The 17,336-nt window shown below is 37.7% G+C and overlaps 1 protein-coding gene across 5 annotated transcripts in view; it reads left to right on the top strand.

Moving 5' to 3' along the window:
* Positions 1-17,336, top strand: part of PDE4B (phosphodiesterase 4B) — a 548,634-nt gene that overhangs the window by 515,505 nt on the left and 15,793 nt on the right. For all 5 annotated transcript variants that reach the window (XM_070367883.1, XM_070367884.1, XM_070367886.1 and 2 more), the window contains one exon: positions 14,178-14,271. In XM_070367883.1, the coding sequence (XP_070223984.1) occupies positions 14,178-14,271 (94 nt within the window). The remainder of the gene's footprint in view (positions 1-14,177; positions 14,272-17,336) is intronic.

Below are 17,336 nucleotides of genomic sequence, written 5' to 3'. Positions count from 1 at the left end.
CAGGAGTCTTGGAACATACCCTCCACTAATACAAGGGGACTACTGGATAGTATTTACTAGGGGAAATTATTCCATGCCTAAAATATGCTTAATAGTCTAACCTTAGCTCTTTTGATATTTACTCATTGCTAACCAGGCAGTGGCACCCTACTCCAGTACTCTTGCCTGGAAACTCCCATGGTCGGAGGAGCCTGGTAGGCTGCAGCCCATGGGGTCGCTAAGAGTCTGACACCACTGAGCGACTTCACTTTCACTTTTCACTTTCATGCATTGGAGAAGGAAATGGCAACCCACTCCAGTGTTCTTGCCTGGAGAATCCCAGGGACGGAGGAGACTGATGGGCTGCCGTCTATGGGATCTCACAGAGTCGGACACGACCAAAGCGACTTAGCAGCAGCAGCAACCATTACTTATTATGTAGAACAAAGTGAGCATGTAATGTAGGAAATGAAAATTTCTAACTCTTGGATGAATAAGAAAGCTTAATTTTTTCACCATTGTTATAAGATATACAGGACTTGAATTTGAAAACTAAAAAAATGTAAAAGGTTTCATTTCTGTAGGTGAAAGTAGGGAGAAGAGATTATTTAATAGCCAGGATAATCATTTAAGTATAAGAAAAGAACTGACAGAGTTGAAAAATATAGTCTAAAATTTGAGTAGCACTTGTTCACAGCAGTGAACTTCTAACTTCCTCTCTACCCTCTATCTGCTCAATATCAGCAGACCTATTGAAAGTAAGGAAGTTTTATGATAACTTGAGAATGAGGAAATGTAGGCTTTACCCCTCTTTTGGTATTTTGTTGCCTAGAAAACCTCTCTTGGCTCAAATGCATCATAGGTCTTCTTGACTTTCTTTTTTTGAAATCCTGCCTTAGCTACTTTGACTTGAATCAAATTTTCATAGACTATTCTCTTAGCTATCTTATCAGTTAATATCATATCTAACATTTTCATTATCTGGGGTTTTATTTATGTCTGTTCCAAACTGTAGGCTCTTGACTCCTGAAATTGTGCTTCAAATTTTTGAGGCTTCACGTTTGCTTCGGGTAGTGGGGCTAAAAATTATTAAGGAGGCATAGCTCTACTTCTGTCTTACGGTCAAAACAGAAGTGAAAAGCAAATGAAGGCTTTGGCCAGTTGATGGTAATTGGTTTGGGGGTGGTTTTCTTTGGAAAAGCTCTCTGCAGTTCTGCTTGATTTGGTCACTTAGGAAATTTGTTGGCTTGAAGAATTTTGATAACTTACCGTGGTTTTGACCAACACTAGGACAGGTAATGACTTCACCAGTGGGCACAGCGCTTTAAAGATGGGACATTTTTTGTTGCATTTTCATAAATTCATGGAACATGCTTAGATTATCCAGGGGTAATGTGTATTTCTGGTATCCTTTTGCACACCAATTTGATTGTGAGAAGCTAGGAACTTTCTGATGGGTCACTAATGAGACGGACTCCAACTCCTGCTGTAATAGCCCAGAAGGATCAGTTTCACTGGTCAGATGCTACCCATCTACCAAGATGAAAGGGCACAGTGCCTTCCCTCTCTCAGCTCCTGTCCATTGTGATCGCTGATACTGGCTCCGTTCTGTAATTGGTCAGAATGATTTAGCTAGATCTGCATTTATTGATGCAATGGATATGTTTTTTTGATGAGGACCAGTACATTTCTTGTGTTCTTGACAAGATGAACTGCCACAGAATTTTTTCCTGCTGCATTGTAACACACTTAGGATCCAGTTACACAACATTCATTTGCATCTTCCTTACCAATTGCATGGGAGCTTCCCTGACCATATCTCAAGATTAATCAGTGTTGTTTTTCAAGCACTTTATAATCAGTATAATCTAATTTCAGGGCATTCATTTTGTTTTGCTTGCAATACTTAAAAATGCTCCTTTACTAGTAATCTTTTATGTGTTTGAGGCATTAAAGTAAGGTCATCGTTGAATGCTATAATCGTAAAATAGGAGAACTTTGCCAAAAATAAACAAACAAAACATGACTCCGGGGCCAGAATGGATTCTCTTTATTTTTAGAGTAAGATAAATATATTGAGTAAAAAAAAAATGAGCTTTTTCATAAAGGTAATGAATAAGGAGGAGATATTAGTAAGTAATAATTCAAGAGAGATTTTTCTTCTTTGACCACTTCTTTTCAAATCTAACAGTGTGAGCCAGGACGGCACTTTCCCAAGAACTCTGGTTCTGCCTGAGTGAACATTAATTATGGGGCCATGTAGAGATTTTTAAGGACCATGTCTTCACTTACAGCTTATTTGCTCTTAAATCTTCCTGAGGTACCAGGATAGAGCATTACATAAGGATCCATTCTGTTTAAGTGTATAGCTGTTTGTTATTTTTGTGTTATCAGATCCAAGATAGCACGGTAAGGAAAGCTATCTGAAGAGCACTTTGCTTCTTACACAGCACTCTCATCTATGTTGTCTCATCTGATGATCACCAAGAAGAAAGTATTATTATATCTCCATATTCAATGTGAAACCAAGATGCAAGCTGATGTGTCTAAGATCCTCAGACACTAAATCATGATGCTTTGAATCAAATCTATTCTCTTTGCTTCAAAGTCAGATGACTTGAAAATAATAATTAAAGGGAAATTCACAATGTAATTTATTTTATTTTTCTATGACTTGCTAACAAAACATATAATCAAAGAATTTTAAAGTTAGCATTCAACCAATCCTCCTTATTATTATTCAGACCTCAGCTTAGATGGTATCTCTTTAGAGAGGCCATTTTTATTGTGATTATCCTAACTCAGTAGCTTATTTGTTTTACAATTTGCTCTCAGAATATATGGTTTTTTACTTTTGTTGTTGTTATAGAACTTCTTTTTTTTTTTTTTTTTTTACTAATCCCCTCTCTTTGACTCTAATGTTATTGGTGACATGAATTGTTTCTACCTAATTCATTACTTGGAGAAGGACATGGCAACCCACTTCAGTGTTCTTGCCTGGAGAATCCCAGGGACGGGGGAGCCTGGTGGGCTGCCGTCTATGGGGTCGCACAGAGTTGGACACGACTGAAGTGACTTAGCAGCAGCAGCAGCAGTTCATTACTATATATCTGGCATTTGGAATAGCTCTAGGCATGTGGTAGGCATTCAAGTAAATATTTGTTGGATCAATTGCATGAAGGCTGGGCTTGCTTGATGGCTCAGGCGGTAAAGAATCTGCCCGCAATGTGGGAGACCCAGGTTTGATTCCTGGGTTGAGAAGATCCCTTAGAGAAGGGAATGGCTACCCACTCCAGTATTCTTATCGGGAAAATTCCATGGAGAGAAGAGCCTGGTGAGCTACAGTACATGGGGTCCCAAAGAGTTGGGCATGGCTGAGCGACTAAAACTTTCACACACTTGGAAACTTAATTTGTTGAGAACCAGCTATATTATTTGTAGCAAATCTATTAGAATCCAAGAATTCTGTTTCCTGTTGCACTATACCATGCTACACATAGGTGCTTCCTATAAGCAAAACTAGTTTTCCTAATTGTTAGCTTTGTTAAGAGGTCCCCATCTGGTTCACAGTGACTCTTCAAAGTACCCTCAGAAGCAGGAAAAGTTTGTACAGGAGCCTTATCCCAAATCAATTAGATAATAGAGAACAAAGTCTTAGAAATATATGCTCTTTCTTTGTAAGCAGAAATATGAAGCACGTTTTTATTGTTGTTTGGTTTGACACTGGAGTATTCAGCTTATTTTTCTCTTGGAAAATCTGCATTCTGTGGACGAGAATATAAAGTCTACAGAGACTGACAATAGTCATTGCACACTCAGTTGGGAGCATGGAGGTGAATACATGTAGTGTCTAAAATACAGCATATCTGCTGTGTCTGAAGCATAGCAGCTTAGTCCTTACGCCATTATTGGTTGTACTTTTTCCTGACATATTGCTGATATTCCTCTCATCCCTACCCTGGCCATATATTCAATTCAGATGTGCCACTGGATTGACCTCAACTGTGGAAATCTGAATAAAATCCATATTTAGTGCAGTTATCACCTTATATCAGGCAGTCAGTCTGTGGCCATTCATGGCTTCTGTTTAATACAAGATAACTTCCGAAGTCTCTTAATTTCACTAAATTGGCTAAGTCATGAAATCATGAAAGGCTAGATTTGAAACAGCTGGACATCTCCAAAATAAACTTTCTAAAGGTATGGCTTTAACACAAGGCCATGTTGAGTTACAGCTTCATCTGACGGGCTTCGTCTATCTTTCTGGCAATTCTGGTTTGCACTCCTTAGACTAGTGAATAATCTAAATGTCAACCAGCAAGCCAGAACTTCTATGAGTAACTCATGGGTCACATAATCTATATGACATAGCACTGCATCACACCTGCAGCAGCATATCAGGGGAATTCTCTAGTTAATTTCTTGTCAACAATGAAAGGAGTTTAGGTGCTGAAGAGCCAACTGAAACCTCCACCCAGATGCAAATCAAGTGAAAAAGATGCCAGGAGCTCAGATTATTTTAAAATTCAGAGACAAAATTCAGTTTGAAGTGCAAATTCTACAAAGGTCTCATACACTTTGGCAACCACTGTATATATAATTTTCCAACCTTCTCATTTTAAAGGTAGAAGAACAGTCTCCAAGAAGCTCAACAACTTGCCAAGTTTCTCAGTCTAAGTTACGATATAGGATTTTATTTTCAGACCTAATTGGATACTCAGCTGATCCTATTCATGGTATTATGATGTTGAGTCTATTGTTAGAGTCTTATTTATGCTGTTAGACCCCACTGGTAAAGCCATCCTATAATCAGAACCCTTTCTACTTCATGTATAATCCATGCATCCAACTCTGAAACTATTTTTATAAGCCTTTCATGCTCCAACAAACTTAAACATCTGGGAGTGCACTGTATGGATACTTGTTCAAAGTATCCATCCATCTCTTACAAATTTTAGTAGCTAATAACAGGAAAGACAAAATGTAAAACAAGTTGACTATCTTTTTTGAAGATAAATTACTTAAGACAATTCATCCTTTAAGGTTTAAAAATATACTCAAATCTCTAATCTATGGCAGATTCTTCTCAATTTGAAAATACATATTCTAGTATAGGGATTGTCAAAATACTAAAACAGATAGCATATATTTATTCAAGGAAGAAAAGGATATTTCAGTGTCATCTGAGGATTTTCTTTCTTTATTTGATGGTCCCTAGGAGGAAATGGCAACCCACTCCACTGTTCTTGCCTGGAGAATCCCAGGGACGGCAGAGCCTGGTGGGCTGCCATCTATGGGGTTGCACAGAGTTGGATATGACTGAAGCGACTTAGCAACAGCAGCAGACTTAATCTTGAAAATTTCCAAACTAGGGGGTTGTCCCAAACCTGGAAAGTAGTGATTTCCAGGGCAAGTTTTGAAGTATCCTGTTGTCTTTTATCTCAAAGGGCATATGACAATTGGTAGCAGAAATCAATATCATTAACATTAAACACAATATATGCCACATAATGTGTTTAAAATAGTTATAGTAGTAATCTCAAAAATCAGCTATGGTAGCTTTTTATGGCTGCAAAAATACTGAATATTTTAATAAGGTAATATTTAATACAGGATTTTAAACAACACAGAGGATGTAATAAGATAAAACTGGAAATCAGTTCTTAAAGAGAGTCATGACCAGTCCTTATGGGGATGATTTTCTTGTTCTGGGGTATTGCTTTCAAGTTAAATATGAAGGCCTTCAAGCATAGATCATGTTTTCCACTAGTCAAGAGAGGGCATTAGACTGAACTGTCCATGGGTCTGATCCATGGTAAGATTTCTAATTTTAAAAATGTAACAAGTTGTAGAACCTCTGGCTGTGAAATGGTTCAAAAGAAACCTTGGTTATCTACTTTGGAATCATATTAACATCCCATGGCCTTAGAACTAGCTTTAGAAGCTTGAGGTTAAATATTAACCATCTTGCACAGAAAAAGTGATAGAAGGCTTAAATGTAAAAGCAAACAAGTAATAGTGTACCTTGATTCCTCGATTTTTTTTCAATTGCTACAATGATTTTTATGATCTGTAAAAATAAATAAATAAATAAAGCCTATGCTGTATTTAGTTATCGGGCCAGCATCCCAAATCTGCCATAGCCCCTTTTTTTTGGTGGGGGAGGGGGCTGTGGGGTTGGGGTCTGTCACTATTAATAACCAGATTAAAAGGGAAAATTCAAGTACATAAATTGAAATTATGAAACAGGTGTTTCTTATCAGTAACCGTTGCAGGTGTTTCTTATCAGAAGGAAAGACTTCTATCAAAAAGAACAAGCTTGTATGCCTGTGGTGGATTCATTTCGATATTTGGCAAAAACTAATACAATTATGTAAAGTTTAAAAATAAAATAAAATAAAAAAAAAAAAAAAAAAAAAAAAAAAAAAAAGAACAAGCTTGAATATTTTAAATTATCTAAGAATATACTATACTTCCAAACCTGACACGTTATCAGTGTTATGAGTTTAAAATCCAATCTCTTTAAGAGATATTTGGGACATGTAATATCTGGTACATATTTATACTAAAAAGAAACATGTTGTTTATCTGAAATTTAAATTTAACTCAGTATCTTGAATATTTATTTACTAAATCTAGAAACCCTACATATATGAAAACATACATATGCTCTTATACTATATTTATAAGCTATAAACTATAGTTATATAATTTATAGTTAAATGCATATAAGTTATAGTTAAATGCATAGTGAAAATATGTCTTTAGATATAAAAATAGTGTCTTTTGTCTATTTAATTGTGTCATTGAGCTACTCTCAGAGTTAGGGGAAAGTTAGTTTATGAAACATTTCTCTAAATATTTTTATGAGGAATCCTTTAGGCCTAGGAAAAGTCAGTTTTTTAGCATGCCGATAATATGTGTCAATTCTCCTCTTGAAAAGTTTTTAGAAAATCTAAAAAAAAAAAAAGCAGCAAAGAGTATAGATAAACAGATGGGTAAGAAGAAACAACTAATGATTTTGAGAACTGTTCAAGACCTAGTATCAAGTTGTAAAGCGATTATATTCAAAATTATATTTAAATTCTTTTGATGTTTTTCAGTTCTACATATGAAAGTGCCGATGGTTTGTCTCTACCTTGACTTTTAAAATGTCACTTGAACAGATACTAGTCCTCTAACCAGCAAATGGAATTTACTCCATTTTAGCTTCATCCTAAATGCCAGTGTTTTGTTACAGAATTATGGTAGAGGTTTCCATGATTGTTTTTCATTGCATACTTATTTAGTGTGGATTATGATGTTACTGTACAGTTAAGAGAATCACTCAATTCTAATATGTTTAAATGTTCTTCTTTCTGATCTGGCACATGGACAGTAAGAATGACTTAGCTATGTTCCTTGGAGCACCAGGGATTTACTCCAGGTATTAATACAGCAGTATGTGTATGCTAGAATGCCCAATCATGGAATTGTCAGCTTAAAAAAAAAAAGCACAACATGAAAGATGTGAGTTAAGTTTTATTTGACGCTAAATGCGGACCGCACCCAGGGACACAGTACTTTAGATAGCTCTGGGAAAGTGCTTCAAAGCAGCAGCCGGAAAGGTCAGTATATATATATGATTTTGGTGAAGGGGGAATACATGCAATTGAGCACATATTCTTCCAGAAAGTTTCTGCTTCTTCCATGAAGTTTTCTGCTAGTCACAAGAAGCAGTCCTCACTATGAAGGATTTTGGTGCTTTTATAGATATAAGGAGATACAAGAATTGGGCTCATAAAATCAGCTCCTGAAAATCTTTAACCATCTGAAGACCTGTCCTGCCAAGTTTCCCCTAAGCACAGAGTGCCTCATTTCTGCTGTCACCCTGAACTCCCTTTAGAGGGTATTGAAGGTCACCAGCTGTGGCAGCATGTGATTTAATCCTGTAGAGGTAGATGGCAAGTGCCAATTTGTAGTTGACAGAACTATATAGTCTCTAGTTAAGTAGATATTAATGGACAATGGCAGATTATTCCTTTCTTAACCCCATTACCAACTCACTCAGTTCAATTCCATTTGCCTCTTAAATAGGACAAACATGTCATCAAAGAAATTGGACAGCAAGTTTCAAACAGCTAATAGAGTTCATAGGGAAAGACTAAAGGACCCAAGAGATGAGATGCACATTGTCAGATAATCTGAAACGCTAAGAACTATGAAAACTGTGAGTTTATAAAGGGTTTTAGAAAAAGTACACTGTATTCCCATTTTTATTGTTGTTTTTTAAATCAGATTTTGCAAAGAAAAGTGTAAGTGTTTAGGAATCAGGTCCTTCATTTCTTTGGGTCTTCTTCATTTTTTCTCATGTAAAATTAGGAATATGGAAGATGCAGTTTGTTTTAATCAAAAAGAACCTGAGAAATTCACCATTTTACAACTACAGGAATTGAGCACCAAGAATTTCATTCATCTTTACCCAAGATCATACATCTGGCCAGTGCCAGAACTAAAAGACGAGCTCATCTTACTTCCATTTCTTGCTAAACTGGGCCACCACAGTTTCAACTTCCTTCTACTGCTACTAGCATTCTATGATTTCAGGCAGAATGTTAAGCCTCTTCACTTTTCCTGATGCCCGGGAATTCTTATTAAGTTATGACTAACAAAGTGTAAAATATGAGTCAAAATTTCGTCCCTAATAAAGTCATTGTGACTTTAATGACTTTGGCAGTTGTTTCATACTGCAAAAACAGGAAGATCTCACACAATAAGGCGCCTGTCTCACAGATGGGCTCCTGCGCAGACGGCCACCCACAAGGGTGACTTCGGGGGCTGTCTTCCTCTCCGGAGAACCTTTTTTTCATCTGTACAATTTCATCTACTTACTTTATCTTAAGGTTGTCAATGAGAGCAAAGTACCTGGTTTATCTAGTCTTTGATAGGCTGAAGAGTATTTTTGATCACTAAAAACTCACTCTTAAGTGATTTCTAGGTCCCCCTAACAAGCTCAGATTAGTTTTAAAAGTAACCGTCTTATATGCTTGATACTAGCCTCTTGTATTATTACTCTTCTAGATGGTTTTATACTCAGAAATATAGAATTACCAAGTTTTAGAACAGGGATGAATTTCTGAGATCATTCTAATCCTGCCTTCCTATGTGATCAATTTAAGAACTATTCAAGAGAGTTTCTAACCTGCCTGTAGATCTTTGCACAAAGTCCAAACTAGTCCTCTGATGAGAAATATAATAAAGTGATGAAGTGTTCCATCCCTTAAGGAGAAATTGGCTTGGAAACAAATATTCTTTGTATGTAGCATTGAAGCTAAAGAAAAATTGAAGCCATAAAACCAAATGTTTACATCAAGTGTTAACTGAATTTCAACTTTTGCTTGTCTATATATTTTAAGTAACTTCCCATTATAAAGCCATCCTACCAAAAAAAAAAAAAATTCACGTATGATTTTACAGAGGAGATATATACTAGGCAAAGAATATCGAATAATTTAAACTGAGAATGCTATCTTTTTCTTTTCCCAAAAATATCACTGTAATCTCTGGCAGTGTTCATGAATCGAGTGTTGGGTGTAAGCTTAAGGAAGCATTGGAGGAATTTGGATTACTAAGGGTTCATTCACAAACTTTGCTTGTCTGTGTTGAAAAGAGGCTTTGCCATTTCCTCTGGGACCTTATTTCTAGGTGAGCTCTAACAGGGTTTTCTTGTGAAGGCAGATTCTTAACAGAATAGGATCTGTGTACCTTAAGTTGTAGAGACACATTTGTCTTTGAAATAGTGTGCTTCTGTTTGTGGATTTCTCTATTCCATTTGTTAAAGTAAATAATGTCTAATTCCCTTTTAATCTTGTAACTCCTGGGGCCACAGTGTCCCTAAGGAACTATTTAATCTTATCTGGACTGAACAACCAACTTGATAAGGAGACAGGGAGACTACAAGGGTCTTGGGATATAAAACTCTGGAGGGAGAATAACCACTTCTCTTCCTTTGTTGGTGACTTATTCTTAAGGACTGAAGCATTTCCGATTTGGGTTGTTTTTCTCAGTAATGTTAAGAGAGTTTTGTTTTCTGGGAAATTTTGGTTGCTGGTAAACCAAGCTTCTGTCCAGACTGTAGGAGGCAGCCACAAAATGCATCATAGACTCTTGACAGGTTTGGGCTGAGATCCTAAAATCATGCATCACTCTCATTTTGTATAAAGAGCTAAGGTGACTTCACCAGACTGCTATCTGTTATCAAGAGCTAAGAATGAAAATCTAGATTCATCTACTATATCATAGCTGCCTCTGGCTCAACAGAAACAACTCCCATCTGGGAATCAGATGCTGAAAATCCCACTAAGCTAAGCTCCCTAACTCTCTTCCCAGCCTAAACCCCAAACATAAGCTATTCCGTTCCTTGGTGTGTCTCATCACGCAGTCCAGCTCTTATCATACTCTGCATTACTAGAATGTAAAAGATACCCCCTGTCTGCTCCTCCATGGCAATGTCTGCCTTAATTTGTACCCAGCTCAATATAAATGGGCCATTCATAAATGCTTTTTGATGGGAGCAGTGATTGCCTTTAGTCGAACCCTTCCTTAGGAAGGAGAAAAACCAAAGACTATTGCTAAGCAATATTTAAAGGACACGGTCAGTTTCTGAGTGACCTCCATCCGCATACTTCATCATGTTGCATGTTTTATGTTTGCCTTAAGATGACGTTGGGTTTCAGTGGCACCGTCATGCCCTTAGCAAAATGCTTATGTTGCTTGTTGTTTAGTCACTAAGTCTTGTCCAATTCTTTTGTGACCTCATGGACTGTATCCTGCCAGGCTCCTCTATATATGGGATTTCCCAGGCAAGAATATTGGAGTGGATGGCCATTTCCTTCTCCAGGGGATCTTCCAGACAAGGGATCCAACCTGCATCTCCTGCACTGCAGGTGGATTCTTTCCCTGCACTGAGCCACCAGGGAAGCCCTAAAGGCTCATTGAAGAACTAATTTAGGCATGAGAAGGAGAAAGGCAGTTTTCACCTGTTACTTACATGAGTTCCCTGACCCTTCTGTGAGCTCTGCAAGAAAGGTGAGGAGTCTGGTTTATTCTCAGCCCTATATCTTAGAGCCACCTCCCTGTTCCCACGCTGGGACTGATTGACACTGTATAGCAACAGGATCTTCTGGCAATGAGAGGAAATAGGAAAAACATAAGAAGCAAAGTCTCTCCTAGTCTATTATGATTTAATTTCTACCTGCTCTTATATTCTGAACTGAGGGGCCAATTTGGCCAATAAAGAGTTGGCCCCACCCTCACCTGACAGTTAACTGCGGTGGTTAAGGAAGAGGCCCTAATATATCTGATAATTTCTACTAGGGTGAAACTGATTAAAAGCATGAAAAGTGTTTTTTGTTTGTTTGTTTGGAGGAGTTTTTGTTTTTGTGTTTTTACTGCTATATCCTCAATGTGTTGCTTGGCATGTCTCGGGTGTCCATCAAATATTTATAAAATACATGGGATGAAACAACATTATTCAACTAGTATGAACCTGACTGATGCCAAGATCTTCCTAAGTTTTTTTCCAAGAGATTAAAGGAACCAAAATGAAGATGACTGTGTGAATGTTGCGTTTGGCTAAGTCTAGCGCATAGACATAATTAAAGATATCATCTGTCTCTATGTTTTCTACAAGATATTTTTTGCAATGCTCCTAGTAAAGTTTGTTTCTTTGCCAAAATTCAGCTGATCCATCAGAGCACAGAAACCTGTCTTTTTCAGTTTCTAATTCTTTAGTGTAAGTGCCTATCTTTTGAGAACTGAAAATGAGAGGCTATTATGACTGAGTGGTTATGTCTTAAAAAATAAAGAACTTGGAACTTACACCTGGAAGTTCTGATTCACCTGGAGTTCAAATTGCAGAGTGGTTCAATAAGTAAAACACACTAGCTCAGATGATTAATTCAGAGATTTCTGGTGACTGTCACTAACATTTGTATCATGGGAGGGAAGACCCAAACATCCACCAGCAGGGTTCCCCAAAAAGAGGGTGATGGATGGTACATGCCTCTTTGAGGACAGTTCCTAGAGCGGTGAGCCAGAGGACCACAATACTGACTTGCATTGGCTTCACCTTGAAAAGCTTGGTATCCTGGGCACAGGGAGTGGTGTGAAGTGGGCCTGGATGCGTGACGTGAAGCCATTGCCAGTGCAGGATGCTCATTTGAAAGGGGAATGCCTCACAGGAAAGAGAGCCAATTGCAGTTGCGTGCAGGGGCTGTTGCCATGGTGCTTCGCTGTTCCTTTAGCATGCTGTACTTGAACTGAAGTCCAGGGGTAGGGTAATGGAGGAGGGAGGAGGGGAGTAGGATGGCCTGGGTGGGGAATCCCACTGCAGAGCTCTAGTCTCTGACTTTCTTCATGCCTGTGATCTTTCTAAAGCTGACAAGGTAAGAGAGAGAGAGAAAGAAAGAGACACTATAGGAAAGAATTCCTCAACATGCTCTATATTGCAAAAACAAAACAAAGATTAATTTAACTCAAATATTTTTTTCATGAATTAGAAGATGTGACACTGAAATACCGAAACAGCACAGTCATTCATAACCCTGAATAATTCTCCATTCATGCAGCAAACGATAGCTTGTATTTCCTAACACACTCCAGATCCTAAATGGAAAGGTTAAATGTGTTTAATTCATTTGTCGAATGCAGTCTCATGTGCATATTAATGAGCTGGTGGAGGACAGAGAATTGCATTCTGTGTACGAAGTACTTTTAAAATTAAATAGATTAATTCCCAATCATTTCATTGTGAAAGAAGTCTAAATGCACTGGCCTGCCATTGGTGTGCAAAAAATCCCCCGAAAAGCTAGCTTAAAAAAATATTCTTGTATTCTGAAAGTCTAATTTGAAAAACAGCCACAGTTTTAACTTTTTCAGTGTTCAGAAAATAATAAAACACACCATCACTTGGAAACCCTTAAATCAGCTTAGCTCTGTGCAAAGGCTGTGTCTGCGATATCCGGATCTCCGCAGTGGAGAGGGTTAAAAACACCTAGATGAAATGGGGGAGGGTACAGACTTCGGATTCCTTAAATATTCATGGGGCTTCCTCCATTTTAATCTTCTCCTTTTAAAAAGATGGCTGTGTTTCCCAGCCTGGTATCCCCTCAGGAAAGAAGAATTGTTCCTTCCTTGCAGAGTTCAGCTGAGCAGGACTAATCTAGAGTGGAAACCCCTTCGGCCACCAGGACTATTCATAATTCATAAGTGTTGCAAACCAGCCAGCTGAATGCATTTGGACAGGCTCTTGCTCCTTCGTGCAATTCCTGATTTCATTACTCTCTCTGCCAGGAAAGAAGCAGGGAGCACAGGCGAAGATGGGCTTTGTTTGGATTAGGAAATGCCCTAAATTTTGGAGGCTTTGTCTTTCATAAGTTTTGATTATTTCACCACTGAATCTGCAAGGCTTTCCCGATCCTGTTGGGACTGCTCTCAGAACTGTGAATTCTTTCAAAGGGATTTGTGGATTGTGGCAAGGAGTGCTTTCCAAAATGCCTGAGGCAAACTATTTGTTATCTGTATCTTGGGGTTACATCAAGGTGGGTTAATTTGATTCCATTATCTTTGGTAGCATGTGAAACCTTTACAGCTGTATGTTTTCTGTGAAGTAGAAAAGCCTCTGTAATGATTTATCTGTGTTATCACTTAGCCTGCTGAGGCGGCTTATTGTGAAGCAAGGACATGTTATATTACATTGTATTTAAATAGACTGTGCTGTATTTTAACCCTGTTCTTTTTACTCATCTCTGTTTTTAAGGATGCTTTTCTTCTCCCTTAAATTTTTCATATTTAATTGCCTCTTACTGTATAGGTTATTAAGTTATATTTTAAAGTTAATTTTCAATAAATATATTTTAAAATGTGATTACATTTTTAAGTGAAATTATCTTAACTTCTATTAAAATTCCTTTTCCTGTGTTTACATCTTCAAAAGAAATCAGATGTTAATTCTAAGACATCCTGAGAAAACCTCTTTTTTCTAAGGTGACGTTGGAACAATTTCACATTAAGGGGATATTGTATTTTGTAGAAACAGAGTTATTTATCTAATGACATCTACTTACCCAGTCTCTTGGTTCTTAATAAAGTTGGAAGCATCTAAAATAATAATTTGCCATTTTTTGGGTGGTTAATACATTTTTGTTCTTTATAAACAGTTCAAAAGAATGCTGAACCGGGAGCTGACACACCTTTCAGAAATGAGCCGATCAGGGAACCAGGTGTCTGAATACATTTCAAATACTTTCTTAGGTAAGATATTCACCAAGAAAACTGTTCCACAACTGAATACTTTTTAGTATTAATTTCTGCAATCTATCTGGGAATATTACTATGTGAGTTTGGAGTTGGGTTAAGTCACAGAAAAGCAAATCCATTTAAAATAAGAACTGAAGACAACCTTTAAGGTAAAAAAAAGAAAGAAAAGAAAGAAGGTTTTGTTTTAAAAAAACGAATTAAAATATCCGTCAAAGAGAGAAGGTTATTATGGGCTAGTTGAATTTATATAGACCTCAGGCCACTCTTTATCTACCCACCCACCTTGGTCTCTGTCAAGACCTCTGAAAGGGTGGGAGTGGGGGGCTGTGATCATCCAAACCTTAGGGACAATTCCAATTAGCTCTTCTGATGTGCTATTCTTTCAATTCTTCCAATAACTGGGCTTTGAGCAAAAGGTGATTTGACCCATGATAACAGGCTTTGGAAACTGACTATTGCTTTGCTAAGGTATTTCTTAAAGATAAATTGGAAGAGGGCAGAAAGAATCATCACCTCTCTGAAAGAGGTGGCCTTCTGCAAGCAGCATGCTTATCTCCCTGATTTCATACTTACCTTTTATCCTCTGCCTTCACATTGCTAGTATTTAAAACATGGCACTGACAGGAAGGGTTTGCAGCCATGCCTAGTGACTACTGTCATGCATCCTGTTTGATTACTAGGAATTTCTAATCTTGTGTTTAAAGCCATTCCATTGCATATTTTTCTTATATCAGGCCTGCAGGATCTGCCAATCTGTACTTCAAAGTGAATGGGTAGCATTTAGACTCTGATCCTGTTGACTTTCAATTATCACTGCACTATGCTTGTTTAGCAGAATTCCATTTTCCAGGGAAATGACCTATCCTTACAGCTGAACATTACACCTCTCTTTTTGGCATTGCTACATATCCTTACATCAATGAACATTTGCCTGGACATCTTATGGAAACACATACCTCTTCTGGTTTTATTTTTAAAAAACATTTCTATTTCCCTAACACCAAAGCAGTTCCTGCTATCAGCAGATCAATCTTCGATCAGCCTAATACAAAGCTCACAGCACTTCTCTGTGGCCAGTGGGCACTGACGTGATTGACAAGTGCCTTTCCAACTATTTCCAGTATGTGGGTATCTGCAGCACCTGGTTTTCCTCAGCGGCAGTTGCAACAACCTTTGTCAGAGAACAAAGAAAAGATTTTTTCATGTAGCCTAGTTCCAAGAGGAGCTAGAATCTAATCAAACAGAAAGCATTATATACTTATCCTTATCTTCTCCATTATTCCCACTTTATTCCTTTGAAGACAGGCATCTTCTCCTGTCCATTTTAAATATGCTCTGCTCTGTGAAACACCCAATCATTTTTCATAACCTAGGGGCCGTTTTAGGGACATTTTACAGGTTAATGACTATGGTAAAGGAGACTAAAATTAATAGATGCAAGAACTCATTTTTGTTTTTGTAAACATTGCATGTTAAGATACCAAGGCTTGTCTGTCTTCTCAAAAAAGAATCTGAGCACTGGAGTAAAGCTGCAGGAAGTCTCTGAGCCTGTCATCACCCAAGGTTGCACCTAAGCAGTCCTCTTTACTTGTCCCCTCTTTCACTAATGGCTTACCAAGGACCATGAGAATATTTTAGTATACCAATTATTCTTATTTTAGCATCGAAGGCTATCAAGTGAGAAAGCTGAGAAGATAATAAAAATGAGTTCTCAGTCTCAACACTGCATCTCAAGAATTAAGAACTGTCAATTCTGTGGAATATTTCATTTGCTATTGAAGTGTATATCTTGAGGAAAGCCTATCATCTGGCTTCTCTTTATTCCAAAATTAAATTACCAAGAGCAGGTTGTTTGAGGAAGGCTGTTAGAATCTCAGTCCGTACACACCTAGCATTTGGAGGGTTTTGAGTGTGAGCATGTGTTTGTGTGCATTTGTATACATGAATGTGTGCATGTACAAGGTAGACCTGATCAAACTAGACAGACGGATAAAAATTTTAAATATTCTTCAGAAAATTTAGGGAGAAAAAAGTCCATCATATAAGCAAAAGATTCATCAGCTACCTCAGTTGTAAAATGGGAATACTGGAGTAGATGGCATCCTCAGTCCATTCCAGCTCTAACTTTCTGTGACTCTGGTATGGACAGAGTTTATCATTTTACTAAGACAAACCTGGCAACCCAGACTCTCTGGAATGGATTGTAGGCTTATAGTTTGATAATATTCAAAAGCAAACAAACAAACCTTGTTTCCAAATAGCAAGTGCAAGACATGGAACTCTACTTTCTGTCCTGTGAGCATGCTGGGTATTCCTGGAGGACTATGAAATCTTCTTCATAAAATGTCAGATCTGAAAGGGACTTTAATGGCTTCATCTAGTTTCCTTATTTTCCAAGACAGAGAACTGAGGAACAGAAGGCAACTTAGCTTGACCAAATTAATTTGTTGGCTAAAATGTTCTAGGGTCAGAATTAGGACTTTGCTCTCTTGACTCCTAAATCTAAATACCTGTCTATTTACTGAGATGACTGAGGATGTCATCTACTCCAGTATTCCCATTTTACAACTGAGGTAGCTGATGAATCTAAATCTAAATACTTCTTTGGGAAAGAAGGCTATTAGGCTGTCAGAACATATAGAAGAAAATCACCTTTAAGTAATAGATGTATTCTTTGGGGAAAAGTCTTTGGGAATCAGGATTGCTGTACCTAACAATAAAACATTTTATTAACAACTTCCAGTAATATAAAAGGCTCTTAGAGCACAGCTCCAAGAGTATAAAATGATAAGATCTTATTGATTACAGTTAAACTTGAAGAGCAATATCACAGTAAGAGTCACTGAAAGTTACAATATGTCATCCAGGACAGAGGGAAATCCCCCATTGCAGGGCTCTGTGAAACTTGTGTGTTTCATTTAAGAGGATGGTATTCAGATAGACAGCCTGAAAGGCAGGTGAGAGACAATCAGTGCAGACACTCTGTGATGGTGATATAGGATAATGGGCTCAAGTTGCTGGTACAGGAGGAAGTAAGGACTCAGGGGGTAGGAGCATAG

The sequence above is a fragment of the Bos mutus genome, chromosome 3, assembly GCF_027580195.1.
Source record: "Bos mutus isolate GX-2022 chromosome 3, NWIPB_WYAK_1.1, whole genome shotgun sequence".
Taxonomy (NCBI): domain Eukaryota; kingdom Metazoa; phylum Chordata; class Mammalia; order Artiodactyla; family Bovidae; genus Bos; species Bos mutus.
The sequence above is the reverse complement of the archived record's forward strand: the minus strand, read 5'-3'. Positions and strand labels throughout refer to the sequence as shown.